At 28.0% G+C, this 25,815-nt stretch overlaps 1 protein-coding gene across 1 annotated transcript in view; it reads left to right on the forward strand.

Annotated features, from left to right (window-relative positions):
• The first annotated feature begins 2,440 nt into the window (after nt 1-2,440).
• The window catches only part of Ets98B (DNA-binding protein Ets98B), a 31,431-nt gene continuing 8,056 nt past the window's right edge, over nt 2,441-25,815 (forward strand). The window contains exon 1 of the mRNA XM_035096179.1: nt 2,441-2,993. Within this exon, the coding sequence (XP_034952070.1) occupies nt 2,961-2,993 (33 nt within the window). The 5' untranslated portion in view covers nt 2,441-2,960. The remainder of the gene's footprint in view (nt 2,994-25,815) is intronic.

Below are 25,815 nucleotides of genomic sequence, written 5' to 3' on the forward strand. Positions count from 1 at the left end.
GGAATCTGTTTCACAATCAACTCGAGCATATGCGTAATGTTACGTGTGACTGAACTTACCGTATCCTCGTCACTTACAATGGACCATTGTCTTGTTTTCTTCTCTTTTAATACTATTGAGGATTTGATCACTGTTTTACGCCCACGCGACAGAAATATTTTTGCTATCAACAATGAGTATAAATATTTTGTATTGATTTTTTATTATTTCAAAAAGTAACATTTTTCTATTCATTTGCATGAGTGCTGCTTCGATAGTTATTGCATATATGAGTAAATAAGTAAAATTCAATCAACCAGCTCACTTTAACCGTGCTATTTACCCTAGATTTTATAGTTATGATCTAATTTTGATAACTCAACTATTGCATGACGTTTATTTGAAATTTTATATCCACAGATTTGCTAGTGAATCATTTATATTCATTTATTGTTGTATATTTTTTGACTTTTTATTTTTTATCATTTTTGATTTTATGATCAATTTTATAGGCATCCGATTGATGTAATATATTAGCCAAGTAATCAGGATTAATTTTATTGACAAAATTTTGCGCAGACATACTTGGCTTATATGAGAAAGATATAATCTACATTGATATGTATTGTTGATGAAAATTTTCAATGCAAGCAGCTACTCGAATCCTGATGTACTTACGTATTGAGATGTGAGAGAAATAGGAAATCATTTTAAGTGATGCTCTTGTGAGAAAGCGATGATGAAATATATTATTTTTGGTTGTAATAAATAATAATTTATTACCACCCACGTGATTCTTGGCAACAAAGAAATTTTTATTTCTATTCTCGTAGGGACAAAATTATTTTATTGAAAATTTTAAATGTTTCAATATACAATTAAGAAGTAACTAGTTTGATTATATTAGATATAATATAAAAATAATCATTTGGATGATGAAAACAAATACTCTTAGACAAATTAAATGTATACAATATGAAATATAATAATATTTATAGATTAAGTTTACAGGATAGAGCAAAAAAAATAAGGATTTAAAGAAATTGTAGAAATTGTTGAAATCAACTATTCTAGTAAAGAATCATTTAATTTAAAAATAAAAAAAAATTTTTAAATAAAAGTAAATTTTTAATTCATGATCACTAGTTTAAAAATCGGGACATAAAAAATTTTTTTGGATGATACCAATAATGATATTTTTTGAAAAACCCTGTTAGGTATCATCAGACATGTGATTCACTACATCAAGAGAAATTTTTATATCTTAACTAACATAAAGTAAAAAAAAATAATACATTATTAATTGGGTATAAACAAATAAAATTTTTCGAGCACGTTGTTAATAAATCGAAAAAATATATATCTTCTTTATTTGATATACATCTATTCATAGAAATAAAAAATGGTAAAAAGAAGATTCAAAAAGTAAAAATGACAAGTTCAAAATTTATTTCGATTAATCGGAGGTTGACTGTTTTTTATAAAAATACATTGTTTTAACAAATTTGTTGATATTTTTCAAATTATTAATACCGATTGTACAACAGAAAATCTATTTTTACTTCCAAACATACATTTATGAATCAAAGTGTGTTTAATTTATTATTCATTTCTCTTTCTCATTCAAACAAAAGGCTTTTCCGAAAGTGTAAAGCATATTTACAGGGTTACTTGAAAAATAATTTATCAAGTATTGCAATTTTTTTACTAAACACTTTTTATCATTACTTTTGGATACAATTATGTTAAAATTTAAATTTTTGTTTTATATTGAGCTCATTGCAATTATGAATATGCTCTGTAAGATATTTAAAATGGCATAGTATTTGCCACTCAAGTTGAAATATTTCTACATATAACTTTTTAAAACAATCTGAACTTATTCCCTACTTGAAAATATTTAAATTTTCCCTGGCCTCCAACAACGGCACGTGTCCATTTATAATAAAATGTACATGACGTAGTGACGTGAAGATGATGCTGAAATAACTATTTAAAGTTTTAGGCTTTTTTAATTAATGATTATAGATGCCTACTTACATAAAAAAATTAGATAAAAACAGTTTTTTCTTCTTTTTTTTCCAATTAATACTCATACATATCGAGTTAATTAAAGTGAAAGTGTTTGAAGATCAATTAGATTTTTGTAAATAGAATTTCATCAGCTCAAACATAAATAAAATATTGACACATGTATTATAATAACAGATTTTTATGTGGGCACATTAAAAAAAAATTCTTTTTTCTTCTTTTTTCAGAGTTGGTTTATTTGAGCGGGAAATTTATGAGAGTTTTAATTTTTGACAAAAAGCTATAAAATTTTTGGATAATTCAACTGGAATATGAGTATAGAATCGGTGGGCGGATAAGGGGGGGGGGGGCGCATGCGCGCATCGACTGGAGCTTAGTAGGTCGCCGTTCGCGCGAAGTGACTCGCCAGCTAGGCCAGGCTATCGTGCGGCGTCTCTCAGTCGCACGTAGACCTTCACACGACGCGGGGAGACTAAGTAACGGAACGTGAAAAGCCGGGTCTCTATTTGTTTACGAGGCGCACGCGTCTGCCGCCTTCATTAATAACATATTAATGATAATAATAATTATAACTATCAATAATTAGATGCACAATAGCATTCGGAAAAAAAAAAAAAAAAATTAACAAACAAGTAAACCACTAATATTAATAAATAGATAAAAAAGAAAAATTGACGTCAGCCGAAAATTATGTTTAAGTGAGTGTGACTTTTTGAACGACTCTGGATTAAATTCAACAGTGGCGATAACAAGTGGACTGTCTTTGCGTAATAAACCGGCATCTCAAGTGTACAGGTGTGTACACGAGAACATTGTTTTGGTTCGTTTGACATCTGCGCGCGGAATAATCGCGCGCAAGTAGTTACGGCTGTGTTCAGTAGTGGCAGACGTGCAAGTCAGACAGACTTGCTAAAGAGAAACAAGCCCTATTTACTCTGTCAACGGAAAAAATGGTATACGGCGGTAATTTTGACATGGAGGCGGTGAGTTTAAATAAATAATTATCTTTCATTCGTTGTAAGTCGATGAATAGTTCGATATTAAAATATGAAGGTATTGTTTTTTGCAAGTAAGTGAAAGTTGGAATAATAATGGCAATCAATAGAAATGTGCTTAGTCATGGAGTAATAAATTGCTGCATTGATTTGAAAAATGAAATAAGTTTAAAAGAGTAGGTCGACATTATTACAAAGAACTGGCATTGACAGTCACCCGTCGCGTAATTCCATTTGGCGCGCGTTTCTTCGCACGCGGTTGACCCAGTCGCGACGACTTGATGTCTGCGCGAGCGCACGCGACAACTAGAGAAATCGCGCACTGGAAAGCTATAAAGGAATTGAACCTATTTCTTCGACGTACTATGATCTCTTTTTTTACTTTGCCTAAACTAATTTATGAATATAATATTTTTACAGAAGAGGAAGAATGATAATTATTTGTGCAAAATTTAGAAAAAAACAACGAGTGATAAAGAGATGATTATAATGCACAATTTCTTGGAGAAAGCGATCGCTAAACCGTGTAATTTAAACAGACATTATGCCATTTTATTTGAAATTACATTGACCTTTTTTCTTATCCTTTGGAATTTTTAAGTTTAATCTTAACACATAACATTTTTGTAATGTATCTGATATCATTAAGATACAGACTATGTAAGCTCTATTATACCGGATTCTTTTTCGTAAAAGAAAAGAACATTAACCAATTTTGAAAAAAACCTTTTTTAATCTTGCAGTAATTTTGATTTAATGTAGTTTAGACCAATTTTTTTTTCTATTAATCCGATGAACTTTGCTTGAGGGAATGTAAGATGTGCAATCTCATCAACTTTTTCTTCAAGTTGGTTTCCATCACCAAATTAGATTTATTTATGAAGAGTTTCAAGCACGTAGTTTTATTAATTTATTGCCACTATTATATCTACTTATGTTTGATAAATTATTCTAATGATTTAATGCTCTTTAATAAATTGTAGAAACATATCATGAAAGAATTAATCTTGAAAAAAAAATGAATAATTTATGTAAATAAATGGAACATTATTTATTTTTATTGCTAAAATATTTATCCGAACAATAAAGTGTTTTGAAAAAAGATTATACTAAGATATTAAATAATTTAAACATTGTTGCATTAACACAATCTGAAATGGCATTCACTGTATCAATGCATCGAATTCTTAGTATTACATAAAGTTAAATTAATTAAAAAAAAATAATTCTTTGTCTGAACTTTTTTCTTTACTTATTCAGACGATTAAAAGAAAATTTTTTGCTGGCCATTACATTGAAATTTTTCCGACTTAATACTTCTAAAATTAAAATTAATTGAATGCCACAGCATAAATTTAATAAAACATAATTAATGAAACTAAATTAAAACAATACTGTCAAATTAATTACTCCATTGTAAATAACACATAAATATTGTCAACATCTATATGGTTTTCATTCATTTTTTTTTCAATTAACAAAGAACCTAGTTTTATGTTTTTTTAATTTACGTATCTTATAAATACTTAATGGATTTTGAATTACAAAAAAAAAAAACTCAAAGAATTGATAATTCTCAAGGTTAAGTTTTTTCATTTAATATTGTGATTGAAATTGAAAATTTCTAAATAATAAACAATAAAAAAGATTGATTAAAACCGACTACAAGCCATTTTACGTCATAGTCTGAGCAAATCAACTTTCTTACCCAGAATTTGAAACAAAAGTTCTTTAACTAATTACTATTGTTTATTATGAATAATTTATTAATGTTAAAATCAAGTAAAGTATTAATGTCTATTAGAAATAATTATATTAATCAAATGTGTTTTTTTATAAATAGAAAAATAAAACATTAAACATTAATTATTATCTTGGCGTGTTGTTGCTTATACTCTGACGTGTGCGACTGATGTTCATGTGTATTACGTTTTTCTATGGCTGAAGGAAAAAATACGACACAAGAGCGATCGAGTAAACGAGTTGCTTGGCCGCGAGGAAGGCTAACTTTCGAATCTACTACTACTCCTCCTCGACGTGTTTCCCGCATCCATGATTCTTGCATGTCCCTTCTCCACCTCGGTCGAGAAATTCATTCGACACTTATGTGATGGAAAATTTTATGCCTTAATAAGAAAACGATCTTATATGTCAATCTTACGTGTTTATTTCTTTTGTATTGATACGGTAAAAAGGACCTTTTTATAGTTAATGATTCTTATTTATATCTGACAAATAATATAATTAAATATGGCGAAATGAATTTGTATTTATTAGAAATAAGTCGTGAGGTTTAGCTTAGACATAAAAAAATATTTGATAATACTTGATACTATTGAGTGAAAATTTGTCACTATAGTAAGTATGATATACATATTATTTCACTCATGCAAATTAATGCAAACAAATAATTTGTTCATTGAAAAACAAAATAAAGTAATTAATATTTTTTTATAATTTTCAAAAATAATAATATATTTTATTTGAATTTTTCAATGTAAATTATCGACCCTTTATTCAATATTAACTGAGTAAAAATGATGAATAAATTCTAAGACATAATTTTCGGTTATTAAATTTAATCGAATATTATTATTGAACGATTATCTGTATATAAATATTACATTTTTATCATACTATAATATTGAGTCATTTTGGACTTTGTTCATATTTTTAAGTCTGGACAATTATCAATTTTTTGTCTTCTGTGTATATGAACTTTTAATAAAAAAAATTATCTCTCAGTTCACTGTTACGATACTGACCTTCGCAAGACGAGAAAGTTATTTATTTTTACACTGCTCTTGTCAAGAAAATCAACTACAAACTAAATATTTTTTAGCCGTCTACTTTTAATCATCGTTAAAGAGTTGTTAGCATAATAATTAAAAGTATTTTGATGAATTCTATTAAAAGAAAGAAATAACAAAGTATAACATACATATTCATTAAAATTAAAGAAAAAAAAAAAATAAATATAAAGGATTCCCATTTTGAAGGCCAAATTAGGCAGAACAGTTTCTCGGAAAGTCTTCGTGCCAGTGTTCACACGATTCGCATGGATTTTAGCCCGGGGTATAAAAGGTAAAGATACATAAGTACTTCCACCACATCTTCATGTGCGTGCGGCCTTAAGAGACCCGCGAATCGCGGCAGTGCCCAATTAGCCGGGCAGCGCCGGTCACGGCGTGCAATCTCCTTAAGGATAGACTCACGGTAGCTTTGACTTTATCCCACCTTTATTTTCTTTCTTCAATAAAACCGAAGCAAATCAACCAAAGGATTTGTTTATGTTTATCAAATCGATTTCACAGAATATTCTCGGAAAGTCATTTAAATAACTTGCTTATGAATTGTGATAATTAATTAAGTCTGTAAAAATTATTTGCTGTTTTGAAAAAAATTATTTGTATTTAATGATGAGTTTAGTGAATTGCGGCTAATATTGATGTAGATTTAATTATTTATGAATATTTTCGTTATAATTTAATAATAGCTTTCATCAAGTGGAATAATTTGATGCAAATGTTCTTTTTAATTAATATTTGGATAATCCAATTAATGCACCTTTTATTCTGTGTTATTCAATACTAAAGTTTTACTTTCATTTTAGGATTGAAACTAAATTAAAAGTATGAGTCAACCTAAATCAACTTTCAAATTTTCTCTTTAAATTTTTGAGTTTATTCGAGTCATGTAAAATAAATCAGAATTCCAAATACTCACAAGTACTTCAAATTAATTTGTCTTAAAAAATTCACTAATTTAATCATAAATTTTCAGTTAATTGATTGCTTGAATTTTATATAAATGTCCTCAATCTTTTCCTTGTTCAACTTATGTTTCATAAAAATAACAAACAACATCATTAATAAAAAAAGATGAAATAAAAATGAAATTAACTATTTTCAATACATCTACTTTATATTATCGACAGTTGTTTTTTCATTACCAAAACTAGTATGATTTTATAACATTATATCTACAGCGTAGAAAATGACCCCGATTACTTATTAATGATAAATTGACAATATATCGATCTTTTCTAAATCTAAAATTAATTATGATTATTTTTTAGTTTTCTTTTTCATTGAGAAAAAAAAATAAGTTGTCGATTTTTCGTCTTTTTATGTGGGATAGAATATATCGCTTTGCAACATGAAAACAAACAGCAAACTCTAATTTCAAACATAGGTATGAGAAGAAAATTATTATTTTTTCAAGAATTTTTTTATTTAAATCTCCATTAGTTTGAAAATAGAAGCATTTTGTAATTTTAGAAAAAAAAAAAAATTACTTACAATATTATTCAATAATATGGATTAAAATATCACCTAAATAATAAATGCTATTAATTAACTCATATTTCGACTACTTTTTATTTTTTGCAGGTTATTTTAATTATATTATACGTCAGAATATTTATTATCTGTCATGTTCTATAGGTCATCAGTTGTTTTCATCAAAAACTAAATATCTTGCCATTTTTTATAAATTATCCTATTAATACTGGTTGAGCTATATCTTTTAAATTTTATAATTTATAATTAAAAGACGGTTATTTTTTGCTAATATTTAATGTCGTTTTTGTATAATATAAAATTATGTTAATATTTAAAAAAGGAATTTTTCGTTGCCATAAAATGTCTGATTAAATCATTTTTGCTTTGATTAACACCAACCAGGTGCGAGTGGATAATCCACAGCTACGTGCAGACATAAAATTAACAGTCAGGTATCGATAATTTGAACGAAGGGTGCGTGTATAAAAAAAATTTCTCAGTACTCTTTAACTATCTCTTTTGTGTCCTGAATCGTTAGTCGACGTCCTTGCTATGCCAATTCGAGTCCTGTCCCCGCTGTGTCTTGTATTAGTGAGGGCGTGGTTGGTCGCTCACAGCAAGTCGCACGCGCACCCGTTTCGAACGGTACAGCTGCAATGCAACTTCTTAAAGAAAAATAAATTCACTCTTTATCTAAATCTATTATTAATCTTACCATGTCCAATTTTATCATGTTCACTATTTTATAACAACTCATTGGATACATTATCTTTTTCTTTATGCGAAAAATCCTTAACTTTTTTTTTAAATTTCTGTATATACTAAATTTACATCTAACAAAATATAATTATTTTTTTTTCTGAAAAAGAAGCAATTTATAAGAAACAAAAGATACATCTTCTTTAAGAATTTTTTTGGATTTTGAAAAAAAATTTAATTTGATAGTTATGGAATCACATTATATTGTAGAGAAAATGTAGTTGGATAAAGGTTAAAACTCAGTATGAGTGATCGCATTTATAAATCATGTTTCTCGATTGAATTGAACTATTATTAGGATATAATAATGATAAACGATGAATAGAACTAAATATAAGTTAATTTGTTTTATTTAATAAAATCTGTTAGTTAGAGAAAATTGTTACTACATGAATCAACAGTTATTAAAAATTCAAATAATTGCATAAATGCGGTTTTTTTTTAATAATTATCAATATGAGAAAAGAAGATTATGAGATTGAATAGATTAAGGAATGTTTTCATATAAAAAGGCAACGACTTAGAGCTTCGATAGCAGTTTGTTAGACCGACATTACGAGTTAATGGTTTAGTTGACATAATTTTCTTAATATTTTTTATCCAACATTAATGAATTACACAGTGAAGAAGAAATTCTTTTTTAAACAGTAATTATTAACTTCCCAGTGGGAAGTTATAGTAATGGGTCTGATTTTATTAGTGTTGTTTTTAATTCTTCCATAAACTAAAAATTATTTATGAATTCAAAACAATTTCATTATTTACTTGAAAAAATTAAAATTAAATAATTTAAAAAAAAAAATTAAATAATTTTTTACATCGTTAATCAATACATTTCAATCTATGATAATTTAGTCTTCTGATTAAACCGATTATCTACATTTAGTTACAGTAAGAATGGTGAGATAAATTTTTATATCTGTAATGATCAATCAATTAATTTTTTTTTACTTGTTATTAGAATTTACTACCCGAGTTCAATTACAGTTACTAGAATGACTTGACTTACTGAAGTGTAGAAGATATACAATTTATTATAATAATCAGTAATCGAAACATTTAATGTTAAAAATTTGAGATAAATAGCTAGAAATAAAAGGTGTTTTATCAATTGAAACTGAAATTTGATACAAATAAGGCTAGTAAATAAAATCAATCGATTGTCTATGCTTAAAATATTTTGTAGGATGAGATTTTTTTTTTTTTTAGTTTAAATATTTTTCTAAAGATATCTCATATGATTAATCTTTAAGCTAAATTTGTGGATTTAATCGATTTTCTACATCTTAAAAGAAAAATAGTTATTTAAAACGATACGAATAAATTATCTCTTTATTCAGATATGGAAAAATATCTCTTATTCATTTTTAAGCACCAAAAAACAAATGAAAGAGATAGCGATGTGCAGTCTTGATAAAAAGAGGATGAAAACGTTGTAGAGAAGCATTGGGGTGGCGCTTACTCTTCTGTGGACGATAAATCTAACGTTCTCCAGAGGACAACGATTGTTCAGAGATATTCGCGCAAAGTGCAAATGGTCACCCGCTTAATTACGCGTTCAAGCTCATTAAGGTTGTTATCCCTCTTGTGACTCACGCATTAGCGAGGACATCTTTTCAATGGAATTTTCAACCCCTTTAACTTTCATCTTAACATGAATTCCAACAATTTTCCGTTTCTTTATAACATTGATACTCCCGTTGTATTTGAATTTTATTGAAAAATAAAGCCAGAAGTCATGTCCTTTGAGGGAAGTTGTTGATTTTTCTTTCGGTTGTTGTGAATTTTTCTAATTTTTTTTTATCATCGTCAAGAGTTGTTGGGTCTTTCCTCGAAGCCGAGCCTCGACAAGACGGGGGCGAACGGTCAGGGCCGGCAGCGCGTTCCTCGCGGGAGGTCCCCGTCCGCGTCTTTGTCTCGACGATGTCGCAACTGCTTCTGCGGAGCTGGGTAAAAGGCACCGATGTGGATTGCACGGGAAACAACTGCTTGCTTTAAGTTGCACAACGACCATAACCGCCCCCTTTCGTTCGCTGTTTTTCCCCTGCTACAACTTAAATATACCCTGACTAAATAAATTCACTGTTCCGACTTATGTATGTATTATTACATATTTATTTATTTATTTATTATTATTTTCTTTTCATACTACTCATTTATTATGTGTATGAAATCTCTGTAGACTTGGCTAGCGAATGTGTAGGAGATCTATTGCTTGCATGCAACGTTATCGGGCGAGTGGTCGACCGGTTGCCCTCCACGTAATGACGCCATTATGAGATCGAACCGGCCCGAAATCTAAAGCGCTTATCTGCAACGCATATTATAGGACAGCTAAAGTAAGATTTACAAACAGACACACTCATTTAGAGACTGAGCATTAAAAGCTTTAAAGTCACTGTACTGAGACAAGGTTTTTTGATTCGGTGCCCATTTTTGAAGCATCAAGTGGAAGAACAAATCATTTAGCATTGATTGAAATTGTTTTAAAATAATTTACATGAAAAACATTGAAATACGATAAGTTTGTTTGGAATAATAAATTCACAAAGTAAAAAGTATAATTATGACAAATAGATTTTGTTAAAGTTAATAAGGAATTAATTTTATTCAGTTACTTAGTACTATTTCAGTTGATGAAAAGAAAAATTAAAAAAATTGTCAAATTTGTATATATTTATAGAAATCGCTTAAAAATTTTTTTTTTATTCTTAATAATTTCACTTTCTATAAAAAAATTTTATCAATATGTTATTAATAACGTCTACTCTTTATTTTATTTAATGTTATTAATTATTGATTTAATATTATTGTATCAACATAAAAAAAAAATTGACAATTTTTGTCTTTTAAAATATTCTTTCTGTAGTAAAAAAAATGTAATGTAAAACAATTTTCATTTAAATATAAATATAAATAAGTGACGCATTTAACTCAATTTAATTCATTGATGTCATAATTGCTAATAAGCATCTTCCTCCAATCATCATCATTATTGATTAAGCTTTAACTATTTTTTTTCTTAACAGAAAAAGATTTTTCTAATATTCAATAAATGAGATTCTCAATAAAAATTAATTACAGTCAAAAGCAATCTTTTTGGTATCATTAATCAATATTTATTTATTGTAAAATAATTATTTTTGAAGACAATAAATAATTGAGTACACTTCAAAATAAATATACGAGTTGAGAATATAATAAAAAAATGATTTATAAGTTTCATATCCACAATAAATTGAGCAGAAAATCTTTGACATCAAGTTTTACACACGAGTCAAAATTTACAGCAACCATTATGATTCGATATTCTTTGTCTTGTCGTTCAAAGAGACAAGAGAGTAGAAAAAGAGAGAAATAAGGTCTCGCGTAAAGCATGTAGAGACTCGTCGTCAGAAAGTCGACGAGGTAAAGGCCTAAGTCTCGTGCCCGTCGTAGCGGCTACGTTCACCTCGTGGCGAGGTCGACTATTCGCTCTTGCAAAACGATTTGCCTCTCCTATCTCCTTCTCACTTAATCTTCTTTATTTCTTTTTACCTTTACTCTCGTGCTCCCGCCATCGTCTCGATCTATACTCGAGAGTGAAGCAGGCGAGATATGCAATGAGAAAGGAGATGCACGCGCTAGTCAACAGAAAGTGCTGTGTTTTCCTGCATCGTCAGACACATTGCTATTACTTATCGCTGGACGCGCGACCAACCAGATGCATTAGCCTTTCGTCTTATCGTTTTTGCTCTCTTTTCTTCTTTTCCAATTATAATTGTATAAGTCGCTACCTTGTCTCGAAAGATAATAAACCGAAAATACAACAGATACGACTTGATCTTTAGAATCGCTATTTATCACATGAAAAAAGTTTTTATTAATTTACTTCAGTGACTGAGATGTTTCTCATTCTCAAAAACTGCTTTTACCTTTGAGTTTATGTTTAAGAAACAATCATATAAGATAAATTTTTGATTACTCATGAAATCTTCCTTTAGGAAATGAATTATTAAGACACTGAAATGAAAAATTTATTGCACCAAGAACTTTATTTCATTCTTATATCAATTATGTTAACGTAAAATAAAAAAATTCTTTTATTTAAATGATTTATAATAAAATCTATTTAATTTTTTATAACGAGCTATAAAACTTCTATCTTTTTATGCATTTAATGATTTAACTTGTGTGAAGGAAACACTGTTACATTAATCTATCTAAAAACAGAATTTAATTATCTAGACTCTTTTGTGTTCTTTTTTATTAAATAAGAAAATACATAAAAGTATTTATATCTATAGAAAAAAAGTTCATTAACAAAAATACATTTAAACAAATTCAATTGTAAAATTATTTTATGGTATAAAAATCAAAGTCGATAACCTTTCGATACAAATAATCAACATATATTTAAATAAATAAGTAATATTGAATATTAGTTGAGAAAATAATAACTGAATGTTATTAATTAGCATTCAGCACAATTATCAACAAAGTAAATATTCCATGTTATTGTATGGCATAAATAATTAATTTACATGATATTTATTTCGTTAAAGACCCGTTTTACTTATAATGCATGATTGATTGGAAAATTTATGCAAAACGGTTGTTCAAACAGCTGTTTTTCAGGTTAAAGAGCAATTTTTTTATTACTTCAATAAATAACCAATAAAAGAAAGAAAATCAAATTGATAATCATGACAATAAATTTGTATTAATTTTGATGATAGCAAAAGTACTCTCGCTTATTATAAGAAGTAACGTTTTATTTTCTAATACGTATTTATATAATAAATATAATAATTACGAAATTTGGAATGTAAATAATTACAAAAAAATAGTGTTATAACGTGTTATCGATAATCAAGTAAGATAGAGCTTATTATTTGCAAATTGATTCATTGTTATTTAATTACAATAGAATAATTACTTTTGTGTAAAAACCAATTTTAGAAATAAAATGTATATTTTTTAATTCTATCTTTTGTACTAAAATTCATTTTTGAACTTGAGATTTTTTAGTTCATTTTTTATTATTAACTTGCCACTATTGAAAAATAACTCGGATGAGAAAATGCAATTTCCGACTTTATTTTTCGTTAAGCGTTTTCTTGAAAATTATAACTTCTATGTTGTCTTCTAATCCCTCCAAAAACCGCATTATATTTTAATTCGATCAAGGGCCAGTTCTAGTTTACTACTTTACCATAATTACTAAAATTTTTTATTTAGCAATCTAGTTTTTGTTAAATCATTTATTTATCTCATATCGTGTTACTTAGATGTATTATATCTACAATAAATTTTTATTATGTTTATTATGTTGATTAGATATATGAAAATTTATGATTTGAAATTAGTGTCGGGTTATATGCAACAAGCACGTTCCAATTATGCACAAGTCCGTGGCAATGTATGTATTCACGTACGCAATGAGCGTACAGCACGCAGAGTACACAAACATAAGAGATGTGCGGGGCAACAGGGGAACCAGAGTCTTCCATTCATACTGTCGAGTGAAAATAGTTGGCAAATACGTCGCATACACTTACTACTTATATGCACTTCTCTTCCGATAAGTTTCTTTTACCTACATGGAAGTAGACCTGCTTCTCTTCTTCCTCGATTATTACTTTTGATCCATTAACGTCTCATGCCGCTCTATAATTACATTTCCTCCACCCTTTGACTGATTGATGTACAAAAATATTTGAAATCCTGAACACAATATAGATAATTTTTTAATTAATTCATATATTTGAAGTTAATGATAATAAATTATTTAATTGGACAATTGATTATAAATTTTATCTAACAAATGTCACTTTAAAGGTCATATTTGTAAGTTTAATTTCTATTCGATGGTATATACTTTGCGGTTAAGTTGAGAGTACATAAAATCCATCTATGAAATTTGCTGCTGGCAGTTCGTGCGTCTTGGCACGTGCAGGCGCGTGTGCTTCTTCGAAGCTGTCTATTACAAACAGTCATTTCTTACTGTCCATATAATTTTTGTATAACTTTTCGCATTCTTCACATGTCTTTACATTATTATAATCTATTAATGTTCTGATATAAGACAGGTTGAATGAATAGAACATAAAGCTGTCGTGTAACATTGTTAAAGAATTTTTTAATTGAGGAAAAATGGGAATTTTGTTGCAAAATTTATCTGTCATTAATTAGGTGTATTGCTCTACAATGATTCTGAGGGTCGACTTGAAAAATTCATTTGATGGTTGTTACAAATATTTTAGAGTTGAACAAGTTTTTTACATCTTAATAGATGGTTTTTTTTTTTTTTTACTAAAATATTTTTATTGTTATTTTGTTGATCAAATAAGCAATCATTTATTTATAATACCAAAGTTAAATTTGAAATTCTTCGAAAAAATATTATTGATTGATGTAATCCAAAGTGATGATTCTAAAAGAAAATAAGATAACTTTACAGTAAAAAATTATCTTAACTCTGTTTTTGTCAGCCAAAGGCCTTTTTTATCTTCTCAAGTGCGAACGTGCGTATACGCCGGAGTAAAACTATTTAACTCGAATTACTTTGGGTTGTAATGCAGCCTTTACCGTTAGTCCGCATCACTTAGAGCCTATAGGCCATTTATCCCCTACATCATTTCTTGTGATTGTTAGCTTCTAAGAGCATGTAAGAATGATGGCTCGCCTACATATGACTTTTCTATTAATTCTTTTTTCCCTCTGTGTCTTTGTTCTTTTTTTTACTCTGTCATACAAAACTCCATAATGATAGACAAGTTTTCATGGGCAGCGGACACAACTTTGCTATGAGAATAAATTAGTAGCAGCGTCTTTTTAAAAAAAAAAGATCTCTGTCGAGTAAATTTATTACATCGTCATTTTCACAATTACTATAAATAATTGCATTATTTTTTTTTCATTATCTTCTCTTCATCTTATTGCATATTATGGATATATTGAAATTGAATGAAAATTTTCTTCTCAATTATCTATGACTGTACAATTGCTAATAATTAAAATAATTCAATAAATTTATTTCTCTGTGCTTAATCATGTACTTGGAAAAATGAATCTGTAAAAAGTACATTTTTTTAATTCCTAGAATTTTTAACATTTATTAAAATTAACACATCCAACGTTCACATAATGTCAACAAGATTATTAAACTAGAAAAAATAAAACTTTAATATAATTTACGAAAATTATTTCTTAAATAAAAGTTATAATAAAAAATTTTTCTAAAAGTCTATTATACTTTCTGGCTACTTATTTGTTTATGCATTTCGAATTATTTTCTTTTATCAATTCATTCACTTTACCTTAACGTCTACATATTTATGCATAAAAAGTATAAGATAAAAATTGAAATAAAGAAGATAAAATTTACTATCGGTTCAAAAAAAGTGCTAGTAGCTTAAATACTTATTTTGATAAATAATTTTACGATCCAATTTGTTTACTATTACATTTGAATAGTCAATAAAATGCAGAGAAAAAATAGAAAATTATTTTACGAAGTATAAATGAAGTTAGATTAAAATAAAATCGTGACGAAAAAATATTATCTGACTAAAAGATATTAGCAGGAGCTGTTTTCACGACGTCGTTATTGTCTTTGCGTGTCGAATACGTCTCGTCAAGCGGGTGTGTGTTGATATCTCCTCTCGAAGCTGAAACATTTGCTTGACTATAATACCGGTGAGAGGCTGCTCTTTACTTGCTCTTGCTTATCAGACGTGCCTCTGTCGTCTCCATTCTTAACGCGATAATCTCCGCGACTTTATTATCGCCATTTAACTACAACGTCAGAGGCTACATTCTCCACTACTAAAGAACGTAATGTGCTATGATGGTGAAATGTAAAAAAAAATGACAAGAATGTTATTAAAATGTTTTTTTAGTCACGAAGAAAAGTAAGAATAACGACACGAGATGCAAAATGTAAGAATTACTCGAGACGTCGTCCAGTTGAAGAAGAGTCAAGGAGAGTCCAATAAGCTAAAAGGGCAAAAAAGAAAAGGATGGAAACAGATAGCGAGTGGATTTCATTTGAATAGAATAGGACGATAGTGATTTACAATATTCACAAAGGTAAACCCTCGTTGCGCGTGACTTCCTCTCTTTTGCTTTTCGATCGCTCTTTCACTTTCTCATATTTCCTATTTTTTTACTTTTTTTTTATTGATGTCTTTTTTGTTTTTTATTTTTATTTGAAGAACAGATCGAATTGATTTGAGTTGGTATATTGGAAATGAAAATTTCAATGTACAGGCCAATAAAAGGTCGAAAATTATGTTTATCCATATATCTTTTTTGTTTTAATAATAAAATTTTAGTTTGCTCAAATATTAATTATATAATATACTTCAATATATCCAGTACAATAATCGCAGAAAAGTACATGAAAGATGCTAGTCAAGATTGCTACACTGGCTGTGGTTTGGGCTGATGACAGGATTATCATCAAACATACCTGAGAACCACTCTGGTAAATCGAACTCTTAAATAAAATGAGCTATATTGCAATCAGTTAATCTACTCATAAACTACATTGCTGTGCAAACAATTCGAACTCTACCACTTCAATTGAACGATGTTTCATCTGAAAAAAAAAATTCATTGATATGTCTCGATTTGATGTGTAGAAATAGATTTTAGTCTTATACGATAATAAACATTTACAGTTACTTATTTACTTTAAAAGATTATTTTGATTATCAATGTTTGTTCATTTATGAACTATGAGAGAAGCAGTTTAGAGATTCCATATTCTAAAAACTTGATTACATAATTATTTTTACGTTAAAAGAATTCACAAGAAGCATCTGATATTTATGCACAAGATAACATTAACAGATTATTTTTTTTGCTAAAACTTTTATCGTCGAAAAATAATTAATTGATTTTTTGTACCATCATCTTATTGAATCTAAATGATAATCTTGACATTATCTATCTTCAAGGCTTTTATATAAAATATTAATTACAAGTATCGATACGGTAACTTGTTAAATGAACAAAATTATTTATAGAAATGTTTAACTTTTTTTCTAAATATTTACAATATTATGATATAATCAATTTACATAATTTGTTATTGTATTATTTAATTGATCCTTATATTTTACGTTATCTCCTCATTAACTTTTGTATGAGTTAATAAATAATATTGATAGCCTGTGTAATATCCATTTTTCATTATCCTTATCTGTTTTATAATCAATGTATAATAAAATATGAAAAATTGTATTACAGAAAAAATTTTAAAATTAAAATATTATACAATTTCATGACATTTTTTTGAATCAAATTATTATCTTATCGATGCAGGTAACTTTAAGTAAAAGAGTATAATTTAATCATTCCAAATATGTTATTATGACGTCATCCATTTGATTTTCATTCCGTTATAAGTGAATTAATTAAATGAATTGTAATTTATAAAAAAAATTTACAAATTATTATTTAATATTATTTAGATTGAATTTAATATTTCAGTGTCTAGTCAAAAACACTTAATTTTTTATCGAAAATACTATAAATTCATTAAAATCTCAGTTAAGAAGTAATGTCTCTTTATGAAATACAATTGCTTATTTGTATTCACGATAATATAATTTCGTGTTTAAATAAACTTAAAAATTTTTAACAAAATTTATCTAATATTAATTCTTTGAAAATGGCACTAAAGAATAAATTTTTAAAAATAAAACCTTGATAATAACTATACTGTAAAATAATGTTAATGTTTTCTATTTCCTTCTGTATGTGACTGAATATTTCCTAAACAATTTCTTGAAACCCTTTAGCCATGAAACGAAAGACAAATGAAACAATTCTTGTATTATAAAAGAATTTATCTACAAACATTACCATTTAAAAGATGATTGTAAAAAAATTGATTTTATTTTTGTCAACAGAAATGTTATTTTTGGTAAAAATTTATTGGTAATATAATGTTTAAATATAGGTCCCACAACAAGATATATACAAGTATTATTATTCCATTTACAAATATTCCGGATACGATCGACCTCCAGTGGCTTATGAATTTTATATATTCTATTTTGTGTAGTTACATCGAATGCGCTTCGGTTTGCGTTGCATTCAAGACAGTCGCGGATGCCAGGACATAAATTTAAATGCCTTGTCGCGGGTATTGGGTATGTGGGTATGTGGGTATTGGATATGAGAGTCTTGGGTATACAGTAAGGAGGACGGTAAGGCTCTGGGTAAGAGGGTAAAAGAGAGTAAATAGAGTGCAGGGCCACCCTGATCCTTGCAGAGGCCAACTGCAATGCGCATATCTATCTGCTTGTGTTATAAGAGGAGGGAGTGTGTTCTCGGAAGCAAAAGGCCATTACTGGTACCAGCCTCTATACTGATATCTCAATACAAACCCTTAGTTTGAATCCATTATAATATCCAATGCCATTTGATGCTTCTAGAGAGACTACAAGCATTAAACTCACCGATGTCCAGCGTTTAATTTTATTTTAGAGGTGTAAAAGGCCACATTTTTGCACATTTACATGCTTTCAGGAATTATGTCTATTTTTAATATTTATTTATTCAAACAGTCTATTTAATTTTTATGATTTTCATATTTTTTAATGGTATCTATTTTTTTCAAATCTCAAAAAAAATTTGGCAACAAAGTCTTACAGTCATTGTTATAGTAAAATTTCATTTTAAATTGTAAAAAATATTTTCAATTGTTAATTTAAAAATTTTTGAGATTTTTTATGAAAAAATCGAGCCACTGATTTTCCCAGAGGGTTTGCACATATTATTTCCATGGAAAAAATAATACTTTAACTGTATTTATTTTAAAGTGAAATATTTATAGAAATAATAGGATAATATATTTAACAATACTGTCACTAATACATTCAATTTAGTCGCGAAAATTGAATTATAACATGAACAAACCAGTTGAAAAATCATTTTTATCTTTTTGTTTGAAAATTTTACTAGCATAATCTGCACTCAATCTCACTTGTATACTTACGCTCGCGTATGCAAGATACAGTACCGCGATGTACCACTGAATTATGCATAAGTCGAGGAATAAAATATGCCGACGGCGTTTTAATGTTACTCTACATGAAAAAAGGAGTTCTATGTATTTATATAAATGAATCGCAAAATATCTTTGACTGTACAAGTTATGTGAATGTATTATAAAATAATGACTATATTCGCTTTACTATCCAATCCATGTACTTAACTTCTTCAATCATGTCCGTAAGCATTTTCATGAGTGTAATTCCGTACGATCCTTTTCAATAGTGCAGTTTACACCCTTCATAAATCATCAGTCAAAACATAAACATGTTTTGTTCAACAATATATTTTTACAACTTCCGGGTTATTCGGAAAACACTCAATACAGGTATACAATAATAATCATAACATTATTAAACTCTTTTTAACAATACTTTTAACTAACATTATAAATTCATCTTTTTTTTTATTTTTTAAAGAGAAAAACAATGTTGAATAATGTGTTTTATTGCTTCTTTTCGAAAGGATTGATTGGAAAATTTTTGAAAGATATTAAAAGTGTGTTACGGTGTCACCATCGAAAGGAAACTATTGATAATATCACAAAGGATAAATTGAGATACTCTTGAATTTTTTTAGCAAGTAGCATGTTAAATAAAAGATAATTTATAATAAAATTTGATTATATGTAAAAAGAAAAATATAAAAAAAACCTTTAAATGGATGGTCTTTTAACAGTATATTTGGTGTTTATAATAGCATTTAATGTGTAAAACTTGATTCGTAGTCACTTTTATTGTTGCTTATTAGATGTATTACACGATACTTGAAAAAACAGATTACTTTATAAGCGATGAATAATTCACAGGATAAATTGCGGTATGAAAATAAGACTCTTTCTGTTATTTTCTCTCTGTTGAGTAGAGTATTTGAAGCGAAAGATGTATGTTGCCATTCTTCCTGTATCTGTTGGATACATAACTGTCGCTAATATACATATATCTCATGAGTTTTATACTCTATTATTTTCTTTTGCATTCTTTATATACTCGTAGTTGGCCAACTCTTCGAGTAACTGGAGTCTCTGGTTTATTTTTAACATCTTTTCTCCTTTCCTTTCTTTTTTTAAGTTTTATTTTTTTCTCCAAGTCCAATGAGATATATACGTATGTTGTCCTTCTCACCTTCTGTTTTCGTTGGATACGCACTTTGGAATTTTCAAGTCACTCTCTCCTTTGCGTCATCGTCTCGTCTCTCTCTCTCTCTCTCTTTGTTATATACAGTTCACCTACTGGCCATTGGCCACGAGTTGGCAACCTTCAAGGCCGGCTCAACGGGTTTTCCAAATCGCGGTCTCTCAAGCAACTTCCTACCTCGATCTCTGTCTCACACACGTTTGCTGTTAATGAAAAAAAGGAAGAAGGAAAAAAACCATTTCAAGTATATGTTGACTTTCCAACTATTTATGATATTATCATTTTACATATATATATATATATATATATATATATATATATAATTTTTTTCATTTACAATTACTATTATTGCTTTATAATTACCCCTAATTGCATTTTAAAACCATTCAGTATGATAAACTATTTCATTACAATAACAAATAGATAAAAAAAAATTTTTTTATCTAATAATTATTAATTTTTTGTTCATTTATTATTTTACAAAGTTACGATAAATCACTAGATAAGGGAAAAATGTGGAATAATTGAAAGTAAAATTTTCTCTTGAGACATTAATTTATTCATTATATTTATTTATTTATTATTTATTTATTATTGTAAAAGTTACCAATTATTGTAATAATAATTTTTAAGAATCAATCTCCTAAGTAAAACTAAAAATAGCTATGATTCCGTGTGAATAAAATTTATTGTCTACTGAATCAGCTGTGGGCATTAAAGCATCAACTATTAATTATTTTATTATTATAAAGCTACTAATTATTTTGGATATTTTGACCTTCTGCGAATAATTTTAATAATTGAATAACAAATAACATAGAACCCCCAGGGACAGTTGATTGTACAAATAATGTAAACATGAGCATTAATTAAAATTTTCTTATAAAATTATTTGAATTTTTATCATCTTTAATGCGAATAAAAAAGCATGGATCTTTAAAAAAAAATTATAACATTTTTTTGATTGTATAAGATATATACATATATAAATATCGGCAATGAATCTTTGAACCTTTTGACTTCAATAATAATGTTATTTTTATGAATAAAACAATCAATAATATTTGAAACAAATTCGTAAATGAACAATTTATTGTTAAATTGCTTCAAGAGAATTGAATCGTTCGATTATGCAAAGCTCGGCCTTAACGCCTTCACATGGTGCGTATAGTAGAGGTAGGACGTTCTTCTGAGTATTCGCAAATAAAAGCAAGTAGAGTAAATGACGACAATGGTGAAGTTAAGTATTCATTACCATAACTATTAATAGCCTCAGAATAATATCTCTTTGTATAATCCAATAGACTGGATGACAAAATAAGTATTTAACACTTACTCTTTGATTTAATTATAATAAGAGAGGAATTTTATAACGGTAGGCTAAGGTTGTTTATAGGTAGATAGATTAAATGTTAGGATATAGTAATGTCAATACTTTCTATAATAATTTATCAATTATAAATTATCTCACTTTTTTCTATTAATTAATTTCAGTTTTTATAAATTTGATAAAAAATTTATTGCAACTTCACACACAATGCATTTAAAGAATGGAATTTTTTTTAACATTTATGTTGAATAATTGAAAAGAAACAAATGATTGAACTCTTTGAACGGCATTCATAATCGTCTATTGATGGTAAAGTTTACAAAAAAAATGCATTATAACAACTAAGAAAAGCCATAAAAAGTCATATGTTATCTCAAAATAATATTATCTGTTTAAATAAATTAAATTAAATATTATCTAGATATTTTAACCTCTTGAACTTCCGACTTCATTGTTCTCTGTTAAAAGACGAAGAATAACATCCAGTAGTGTGTACACCGAGTTCATAAAACATATAAGAGCGTTACATTAAACATAACAAAACTGAAAGTTTTTCGCTTGTTGGACAAAGGCTCAATGTAACTCGACGTGGTGATGCACGTGGGTCATTACCGTGGCACGTTATGCCCCCATTATGTAGTATTATGTTACTATTTACGCTATCACAACTGCCTATTTATTTGTCTTACTCGCTTTCCACTCTTCTCCCAGCGGGAAGTCCGTTTTTTATTTGTTCGCATTCGAATTATTATTTTTTTTTTTTAATTTTATTATTCAATATAATAGTGATTTGAATTAAGGTAGTCAGTTACCATTGATAAAAATGAAAGGTCATTAGCAATTCAATCACTTTGTTAATATAATATATAGAATAATTTAAGTTCACTTAGTCATTAATTAAAACTGTAATTAATAATATTCTATGAACTCAATTATAATTTTGTAAAATAGTTGTAAAATAAGCATCAATTAACCAGAGAAAAATTGTAATATCACAACTTGGATAATGTAGAGAACTTTATGGTGTACTGAACTTCAGAATACTCTAGATATAAACTCTGTCAGACTGACGAGCCAAGTATTTTATCTGTGTTAGCAATGTACGTATTTCGTTGGCAGTAGAACAGTCATGTAATCGTCAGACGTCCAGCTCCCACTTTAATGCTCTATATTTTCCTTATTTAGTCGGAACGTTCCACTCTAACTCCAAGCTTGTGGACGTAATTATAATGATGTATTTAATCGAATCTCAACAATTTTCACATAGCATACATTGTCTCACTAATGTTTATTACTTTAATTGCAGAATTTTAATCATGATAATCACATAATTTGTAATGGTCTATAAAATTAATAGTTCTAGTATCTTAATAAATCACAATTTTCTGGTTTTAGATTTGAATGACTCCTCTTATCTCTTCGATTATCTTTTTTATTCTTATATTAGAATAAACCATCCAGTCGAGTATTCTACTAATTATTGTTAAGATAATAATAATAATAACAATAATAATAATAGATGTTTATCTTACAGAAAACCATTATTTTACTTTGATAATGTTTACGTCTTTCAGCTATAAACTTTCTAATAAATCAAGATAATTTAATAAAAGTTTAATATTCAATAACATTTCAATTGTATAAAAAAGTGTTTAAAATTAATATTTGATCACTTTTTGTAGCAAAGAACGTTCTTTGATACTAAAAACAAACTAGAAATGAGTTGAATCCATCAATATGACTATCGTTTGATTATAGTAGATTAATTGTTGTACATTATCATTACGATTATTACTCACAGTTTATAGTTCATTATTTATAATGGATCACTCATGAATAATCCATAACCATTATCAATACCGGTTAAAAAAATTCATATTTTTCTAAAATTATCATTAATTCATAAAAAGGTTTAGAAACAATTGTTGTAGATATTTAAAAAATGATTAGTGTGTGTATGTCCACTGAACAATTTCTCGAGCTAAAGCAATTCTCGCGCACCCATGCGCGTTTCGAATTGCTTGCATTCGAATCGTGCGAGCGAGGAGCGGCGATCGCCCACACGCGTAGTGAAATGCGCTCGAACTCGCGTTCAACTGAGATACATGAGGGAGACAAAATGAGAGACTTTACGATCGGCGTCGGTTATTATAGAGCTACGATAAGTGGTGCAAGATAGGACATGTCTTTTGACTCGTCCAATGCGTATTGTCTCGACTTCAACATCATGTTTTACGTATATATAATATACTCGCTCTAGAATAGATAGTATAATGTGTGAGCTACTGAATAACGTAGTAGGTACTTGCCTCACCCTTTTAAGATTACAATAAACGCGGAACTGAAACGTAATTGAATTTTATTATACATCGAGTCTTTGACATAAAAATAATTTTTTTTCTTTCTTCCTTCAATTTCTTTGAATGTAAAAAGTTCCATAAAAATGATATCTGTAACATGTGCAGCCCGCACTTTAGGAGTATCATAATAAAATGAACTAAATTGTAATGCTGGTTGCACAATATAATGGCATGAGAAACGATGGACAAATAATCGTGGTATTTCGATGTTCTCGCTTCGCATTTGATATTTCTTTTTTGGTCTTTCAAGTGTAAAAGGGTCTATAGATGTTTACAAGGCGCACAAATATCGACGTAAAATGATTGCAGGAGCATTGCCTAGTATGGACACCTTCCGTTGTTATTGAAATATAAAAAGAGAATAAGAGCGCGAAATGAGCAGCAATGGTACAAAACAAAGTGTCGCAGAATCGTCGATCGCCCACACATTATGGCAAATCTTAAACTGTCGTACTAAAGTTCGTCTTATACGATTGTCATTGCAACGTTCAGCTATTATCTACAATAAGTATACCAGTCAAGAGATTTTAAAATAGAAGTGATATATTGTTGTGTGCTTATGTGTATACAGATTTTTTTTAACCTGCTGAATTGGATGATGAAACTCGTGACATTTTATGAACATATACAAGCAACTAAATTTGAAGAGTTATCATTTATTTTGTGCTAAGAATGGAATTTATTATAATTATGATGATTTCATGGATTGTTGGGTAGATAAATGTTGAAAGAGTATAAACTGAGAATAAAAATTGAATAAAAATATATTATAAATAGAAGGTGAATATTGATCTTTATAGTAGCCAATAACAATGTTTAGCTTCATTAGGATTATAACAGAAGATACAATTTTAATATTCTTTAAATATTTTGTCATTCTTATATTCATATTTATTTAGTTTTCTGCTTTTATTTATATTTCTGTTTTGAATGAAAATGTTCATCAATTAAACATTTCAAAAATATCTCGATTGAATTTGCCAATTCCTTTAAAATATTCATCAAAGATTTAATCCATTTAATGATAATAAATTTCAAATAATTCGAAGCTATATTTCAACAAATTTTCTAATAACAAAAAAGCTTCATTTTCTCAATAAAGTTCTATCAATCAGTTCAGATTGTATTTTTACATTATTAAATTTAATCTGTAAGCTTCATTAGTAGCTATCATATCGTCATTAAAAAAAATCATTTAATTCCATTAGACTCACATTTCAATCATTCCTTCATCAATCATTAATACTAAATTAATTTCATCATATTCAATTACATTATTTATTCTCCATAAATAAACTCTATTACTAACTCATAGAAAAATCCTTACCTCGATTCACCATTAAAAGATTTTCAGAAAAAACACCAAGTACTTAATGAGAATATTCCTGGCAAAATTAATTAATGCAAAAGATGATACAGCATAAAAAAATAACGATTAAATCAGTCTTTAAAACCCTGTCTTTTGTACTGACAAACGAGATCCTGTCATCAAGTAGTCCTGAGGCTTTATCTGTCAGAATAAAACTCGATCTAACAGTGAAGGTGCGAGAAGAAAGAATAAAATATAGGAGACAGAGATAAAGTCGTTGAAGAATAAGAGAAAGACTAGATTCGTTGAATTCTATATACAACGTGAAGATTGACCTCGAGCAAGTAAAAAAACTCAAGTCCTTATTCTGAATCATTTGTTCATTGAATAGAGAGGGAAAATGTAGGATTTCTTGGATGCTAACACGATATTAAACGCTACATAACTGTCATGGCGGCTCTACATATTTAAGATGTTTCATCATCAATTTATTATCAGGGATATTAAAAGATATTTTTATTTAACTTTTTAATTACTTATAAATAAAGCGATGTATTTTTTACTTTGAATATTATACGATCGAT

This window comes from Chelonus insularis, unplaced genomic scaffold (assembly GCF_013357705.1).
Source record: "Chelonus insularis isolate UGA/USDA-ARS -01 unplaced genomic scaffold, ASM1335770v1 contig_116_pilon, whole genome shotgun sequence".
NCBI classification, from domain to species: Eukaryota; Metazoa; Arthropoda; class Insecta; order Hymenoptera; family Braconidae; genus Chelonus; species Chelonus insularis.